General features: G+C 35.5%; 1 protein-coding gene across 3 annotated transcripts in view; it reads left to right on the plus strand.

The window, feature by feature from the left end:
- CDC42SE2 (CDC42 small effector 2) overlaps positions 1–7,300 on the plus strand; it is an 84,211-nt gene extending 76,911 nt beyond the window's left edge. For all 3 annotated transcript variants that reach the window (XM_059491922.1, XM_059491920.1, XM_059491921.1), the window contains 2 exons: positions 4,335–4,452; positions 4,878–7,300. In XM_059491922.1, the coding sequence (XP_059347905.1) occupies positions 4,335–4,433 (99 nt within the window). In that variant the 3' untranslated portion in view covers positions 4,434–4,452; positions 4,878–7,300. The remainder of the gene's footprint in view (positions 1–4,334; positions 4,453–4,877) is intronic.
- The last annotated feature ends 386 nt before the right edge of the window (positions 7,301–7,686 follow it).

The following is a 7,686-nucleotide window of genomic DNA, read 5'->3' on the forward strand; positions in this document are numbered from 1 at the left end:
CTTTCAGCTATAAGAAAGCATCGGTATGAAACTGAGGAATGACCTTGTAGCATTTTAATTCCAAGTCCTAAACACGAGCATTCAAGAATACGGATTGTTTTTTAATTCCTATATTTATTGATAACACATTTTAGGTGCTGTGTAAATTATATAGAATACATTTTAAACTAAAAATCCACTCTGATTATATGTATGAACCAAAACAGATGTATACTTGAAAATATACTCAGGTATTATATAGAAGAACCCAAGTGTCTTATAGTTAACTAGATTTCTTACCTTAATTGCCTCAAGTTGTTTGAAATATAGTTCATGTAGAATTCTAACTTACCTCAGTTTATAGTGCAAACAAATTTATGTTTGGGTGTTCTTGCTGAGCTTTTTCTATATTCTGTAGCCCTGTTTGCAGTGTGAATTATTTCAAGAGCAAGCAGTGTCACAGTAAGATTTTGTAGCTTCCTGTGAAAGATGGCCGCAATAAATATTTTTAGCTGTCTGAAAGTGAAAAAACAGAAGCTAAGATAAATAATGAAAATGAGCTTATGGAAGGAGGTGTATGTTTTAGAGCTTCAAATTTTTGTGAAATATCAATCTGTTTCTAAGGTCAATAATATAAAATATAGAAAATGGTTGTATGTAGAGGAAAAGTACTTCTTGATTTTATTAATAGTCTTTAAAGGAAAACATATTTGGAGATGACAAAGACTTGTTGACAAAGAGGAAAAATCTCTGTGTCTGTCAGAAATACCAGAATGGAAAGCAGAGCTAAAAAAGCTTAAATGTAAGCAAGGGAGTTCATTTGTAACTTCAACTAGTTTAAGTTGGTGTTATTGAGATCACACAAAATTTTTTTTTTAACTTGGCACGTAGTGAGGAAGGATATAGCTAGAAAATTCAACATCATAAAATGTTTTTCGAAAACAACATTGTGGGCTGGAAATGATTTTTAGTAAAACCTCTGTAAGCAAGTTAAATGGCCAAACACAAATTCCACTTGACAAAATTTAGTTAAAGCTGATTCCTTCTTTAATGTGATATATTACATTAATATTTAAAGCCATTATAAATTGAAATAATAGACTAGTGTGACCAGCTTGTTTGATGCTTTTTCAGTAATTGTTTTTTCTCCTGAGGGAACCTTCCTCAGTCTCACAGCTGAGCTGCCTCATTTGAGATTTGTGTAGGTGGCCTGAAGCTATTTTTTTTCACTTTTTGCCTGTTTGCTCTCATCCTTTTCTTGCATAATACCCAATTTATCCCCATATAGTAGGTAATCATTATTGTCTCTCTACATAAACTTTTTTGTTTTGAATGCTTCTAAGTAGCTCTTTTTCTCTTTTTTGTTTCTTTTTTTCATTTGGATAATGTGCTGCATCAATGACCAGCAAGATTTTTCTGATTCTATATGGAAAGTATCTGTATTGAAAAATAGTCATTCCCACTCCCCCTGCTTCAGAGGCTCAAATCTCTGTTTTATCACACTGCATACTTTCTGCCTCTTCTGTGGTGGTCTCCACATTCATTCTTCACAGTGTAAATTCCAAGATTACAGTGTTAACCTTCACATGTTCTTCTGCTGCATAATTTCCTTTATAGTATGGACATTACATTCCGTCAGGAACCTCTTTGTGCTTTCTTTTTTTGAGTAACTTCGGTGAATACCTGCCATTTATTTACTGGTTTTCCATTTATATTTGGTTCTTTATTCACTTTCTGTCTGTGCCTTTTTTCAAAAGCATATTCTTTGTTATACATCCTCACAATTCTGACTGAATAGTTTTTTTGACTATTCAGAATATTTCTGAAATATTTTGGTTTTTTGTTTTCCTTCTCTGTAGAATGCCTTGCTTCTTTGTCAGAGGTGTACTTAAACAGCAGGAGCCCTCTGTGCACTGTTTCTTGTTTATTTCCATCCCTTTTTTCCCTATTTTGCTTTCACAGTACGTGGTGAAATTTCTTTCTTCTAATGCTTCATTTTCTTCAGTTCAGTCTTTGATTTCATGTATTTCATGTAGTTTTCCATTGTTTTCTTTCTCAAGATCTGTCTGTGCTGTTTCCTAACTCAGAAAGGAAGGGCAAAAAAAAAAGGAAATAGGGAAATTTAATGAGATGCATAAGCAACACAACAGTTTGCATGACTCTTAATGGGTACAATCTTCTTTCCTTTCCAAAATCTTTCAAATCCTTAAGTCCCATCTAAATTAGACATAAGAGAGAAGAACCTTGCTCTTGCATGTCATCAGAGAAAGGCAATGGCATCTTTGGAAAACTAAAAAACCAAAAATTGCATCTCACAGTGCTTGTTCTTGTTGCTCAGCCTCAAAAGGAGCGTGCTTCAGAAAGAATGGCACCTTAAAAGCCTACAAACGTTAGACCTTTTTTGCGTAGCAATTTTAAAATTGTATGTCTCCTACGAAGGTTTTCATATACAAAATACCTACTGAAATGTTAATGCAGACTAGTTCCATTCAGTAATCTCTGAATTTAAGACTGATACTTCCATATCCAGGTGCTCATGTGTGACTCATGAAATTAGTCTAACTTTTAGAAATACTCTTGAAAACCAATACTTCAGTCTTGCAATTTGTGTTGATTTGCTGCTCTCCAAAATTTTCAAGTCTTGTTAGCAAGTTTTTAGGTGGAAAGGTGATGTGGCCTGGGAATTTTTATAGGTCTTTTTATGCTGGATTGAGAGTTCATTCAGAAAAAATTACCAGCATCCTATATTCACTCTTGTGAATACATTTATGTGTAGATTCATTATTTTCTGAGGAAAAAACTTGAATTCAGACTTTGTTTTTTGCCATGGGCAGCAAAAGATGCTTAGTGAAGAAGATGAGCAGCTTGGTAAAATGTGAAAGTTCTTATATACGTCCCCATGCACTACAGCACACTCATTTACTGAGTTTGTAGTCTTTGATGTCAGATGCACTAGAAAATTGGCCCTGAACACTTTTCCTTGAAGAAATATAAGATGGTAGTATTGCTTTGCTGCGACTGTATCACTTATTTCATCAAAAGGCCGAAGCATAAAATGGTTTTAGATTGTGCTGCTTAAATACATCAAAAAACCCACAATCCTTTGCATAGCAATATGCCACTGAAGATACAGATCAATAAAACAGGCTCTTTTGTCGCACAGGTTTGAAAAACCACGTGGAAGAATGAGTTTGCTGACGTATTCTGTGCATGTGTTTTGCTTGCTGTGGAAAAGAAAATATATTTCTTTCATCTTCGTAGACAGGGGATATCGTGCAAGCTGCTTGGAAATATTGCTCCTGTGCTGTTTTAAATACAGCACAGTGATATTCCAGTGGTGTTTTTAGGTCTCTGTGAAGGAGGAGCATAGATGAAATAATTGCAAGTGGTGCCCTGCAGGCATAGCTTTGAATGAATGTTATTTTCCACTCTTTGTGTAGTTGTTATGTATGCTCTGGGATGCAGAGAAAAAAGGGCCAAACCTTTAAGATTCAAGTTGTCTTCCTGCAGGCGCTTGGCCGTGATTATTTTGACTCATGCAACACAAGCAGGAAAGAACTATGGGTTTCCTTTTCTGTTTGGTGATAGAGGCAGTGAAAGTCATAGCAGGATGTGCATGTGTTGAAACATGAGGCATGAAAAGGGGGACACGAAGATTTATATGCATCAGACTAAAAATACCTTCAAATAAGCTATGTTCAAGAAAGTTCAGATTTACTGTGATTTGAAAAGAAAATGTCCTCCATTTAAAGGATCAGTATCAATTAAGGCAAGCATTGTATATTGTCACGTAAATAGATAAATCAAAAATGTTCCACAAACCAAAAGGTCCATTTTTGGATTTAAGAAATCCTAGTTTTGCCCTGTTTTAATGATCTGAATTAGCCATACAGATATTTGCAAGTTGGATATTATACCTTTAATATAGTGATGTTTACTTAGTGATAAATGTATGGTTCATTTATACCTGCCTGAGAACGTTTTCCTTATAACAAGATAAATTTTAGTTTGTCAGGTGGAGTCAAGGCCAGTAAAAGATTTGATTTTTTTATTTTTTCTTTTATTAATCAAGTGGGTCAGTGAAACCATGAATCAGCCAGTTTTCTTTAGGAGAGAGGAAAAACTTTTGCCTCAGCACCACTTCTTTGATCTTTTCTGCTGAGCTACATGCTGAAGTTAAAATTTCAGCAAGCCTTGGATGCATGTGTCCTTGTGAAAAAGTAATATAGCTTTACTGGTAACAAAGGAGAGCTTGGAAACTAAACCTAGAGAAAAAATAAAATCAAAAGCAAGAAGATGCTACAACTCATTGTTCTTCGTCTTTCCTCTACTCTTCTTTTCCCTTCTATCCCCAGGTCAGCTCAATTCAGAATCAGATGCAATCCAAGGGAGGCTATGGTGGTGGCATATCTGCAAATGTTCAAATGCAACTCGTAGATACAAAGGCAGGATAACCTTGGGGATAACTTTCCTGTAAGTATTTCATTCTACTTCTTAGGCGCTGTTAGAGCAGTATGAAAAACAGTTATACTGCCTTATAATTATCTCTTTATAAAAATCTGTGTCCTTATGATGTCCAATTTTTAAATCCATTTCTGAGTAAAAAATTAGCTATCTTGTAAGAATGTTACTTTTTCACAGAATGGAGTGCAGATTGTTCTGACTGTGTCAGTCTGACCTTAAGTATGTTTTAACTAAAGGTGATCTTGTAGGCCGATCTTCGCAGGTGAAGTTAGTTGTAAAACAAATCTCCTAAGAAGTTTGTGATGTGATTATGGTACCACTCCTGCAGTGCTTCCATAAGATGTATGGTGTTAAGTCAATGTATAGCAGTATTGCAGTTGGAAGATGGTCAGAATGCTCTAAACTTGGTTTAATGCATGTTTTCTGTCTTTTAGGTTTATGTGAGTTCCTGTATCTTCTTTCCTGTGTCCTCTCTTTTGCCTTGGTGACTGCTTTCTGTGCTCATGACAAGAGAAGTGATGGCTCATTGTTCACCCTTCGTGATTAGTCCAGTGAAAAGTTGCTGTTCTGCTCTGATGATGCCACTTATGAGATTGGTCCGACTGTGCCTTTCAGTGGCATGCACGCATTGGCCTCTACCAGTATCATGGACGTAGAGCTGTGCAAGGGTTAGGAACTCACATTTTAAAAAGGAACTCACTTGCCGCGGAAGTTACGTCCAGATATGGACAACACTGGACAAACCAGACTAGCTCTATTCATGCTAGCCTTCTAAAGATATACCTTAAATAACCTTGTTGCCATCTATAAGCCAATTCTACAGAGGCCCATTGTTATTTGTCACGTATGCTCTACTGCTTGGGAAACTTTTCTGCTGTATTTGCAATGCTAACAAAACTTCAGTCTGAGGCCTATACTTTTTTAACCATTTCCTAAAAACCCTCTAACTTTATGGATTCCAACAGAGCTGTTTAGGATTGGTTGTCGCTTTTTAGTTGTTCTAAGGCACATTAAAGTACCATTCTTAGCTTTCCTCATTCCTCAGAAATACTAATGTGTTGGAATCTATAACGTTAGAGGGTTTTTAGGGTTTTTAGAGGGTTTTTAGAAAAGTATTTCTTCTTTATAAGCCAAACATTAAATGCCATCTTTTTAACTATCTCAAAAGGCAGCTTGTGTATATCTAGACGTAACTGCCGCAGCAAGTAAATTCCTTTGTAAAACATAAGTTCCTAACCCTTGCATTAATGCACAACATTCTGTTGCTTTTTAGTCTTTTAATATTTTCTCCACTCAAATAGTTTAGAAATGAATGAGTTTCCACTAGTGTCTTCAATTACCTAATGTTCACTGAATTTTTTAAAGGTCTGAGACCTGCAAGCACAAATAATTATTTCATACAAAATCAACAGAGTAGATGACTGCATGCTTTGTGAGGTTGCTTTTTATGGTGGCCTGCTTGGTGCTAAAAGAAAAAAAAAATTGCTTACTGCAGATGTGAAAAGTTTTGCTGTGGCACCAAGTCATGCCTGTTTCTGAAAAAGGACTTGTAACTTAGCTGCTTCAGTCATGTCTTTATTTTAGTTTTTATCCAATTGGTCTTGAAATAATAAAGAGAGAGCTTGCATTCATGAGGCATTTGTTGTAAATGTTCAGTATATTTATTTTGAAAGAGCTGACCTTGAGACCGTAAACCAGTGTAGTACCGTATCTAAGTGTTGTGGAATCGCTTTAGTCTATTTACACAGAAGAGCAACATGTTTGGCTGCTTCTTTTTCTTTCTACAATTAATTTCAACCTGTACAGTCATTTCCAGTAGCAGCATGTCAGACTGCCTGCAATTTGGCTGAAAAGTTTAGTAGACATTTCTAAGTAGTTGGCAGTATCTGTGTACTAAATATTTAGGGCCATGGAAGTTGCTAAGAGCGACATACTAATCTGGCAGAACAGGTGCCAATGAAAACAACATACAGGGTGACTTTTTACTAAGTCAGTAAAATGCCTTTTGCTCAGGTTCCAAAGCATGTTTCTTTCACATGTTGTGAAACTGCATTTTAATATTGCACTGTTTTCAGATTATCTCTATAAGTGGTCCCTTTTTTGCTTCTTGCTGGTGGTTTTAGAGAAGTCAATTATTTGAGGCCTGGTTACATTAGATTTTTATGAGGGAAAAAGACCCAAACCATCTAAACAAATAAGGCATAACTGATCCTAATCAAATCCATTTCTATGTGCAAATATGCATGTAGACTACTGTCATAAATGAATCTTTATTCTCTTTCTATTCTTTCTCTGATTTCACATTGCAACAGCTGGTGATTTAAATATCTATGAATCTACCTACGCTTCTATCTCTGTTTGTAAACAACACATAAAATACACAGCTATGGAGGTAGTTTGCCTTCCTTAGGTTGTATTTCAGTGGTAGATGTCACTTATCTGGTTGAATAGTTCAAAGTAGTTTGACAGTGTTCGCTGATAAAGATTCTGATTCCTGATGAGATGTTCAATTGTCTGGATGCATAAGTACATGGCAGTGCAGTGATACATATATTTTTTTTAGGGGTTAGCATTTCCAATGCCACTTTAACAATGACTCTTAAATATACTACAAAATTATTACAAAATTATTTGATCTTTGTTATTGGTAATAGCAGCTTAAATTTGCTTGCCAAAACTATTTTGCACTTGCCAAAATGTTTTCAGCTCAATAGCCAGGAAAAAAAATTGACATATTTTTATAACAGACATACTTTTTTTGTACATTGTGTTCATTCTTGAATAAAGTCAGTTCAGTGTTGGCTTGTAGATATTAAAAGGAAAGTATTGACTTTGATTCAATAAATGTTTTCTTTCAGTTGGTGGCCTACCCTTTTTCCTTTCCATAAATTATATTTGCATTAGAAAAGCACTTGCATCTTACAGACAGATTTGTGGTGAAAAGAGTAACCTATTAGTGTCAATAAATAAATTGCAGGCTTGAGTTTTTTTCGCCGCACTTGACCCTTCTGTTGCCATATGGATTAACCCGTAATTTTGTCAGTATTATTGTCACATTGATTTAACATGTATGCCAGGGGCTTCTGCCTAAAAATACTTTGGAAATCTTTCTTTTGGACTGCAGCTCATATGTGTGTTACTTTCCTGATTGTGCTGCAGGTTACTGTGGTGGTCAGTAAAAGACTTGTCACCATAATATGCTCACCTGCATTAAAAGTACCCACAAGGCACAGTATTGCCTAC

Source organism: Ammospiza nelsoni, chromosome Z (assembly GCF_027579445.1).
Source record: "Ammospiza nelsoni isolate bAmmNel1 chromosome Z, bAmmNel1.pri, whole genome shotgun sequence".
Taxonomy (NCBI): Eukaryota; Metazoa; Chordata; class Aves; order Passeriformes; family Passerellidae; genus Ammospiza; species Ammospiza nelsoni.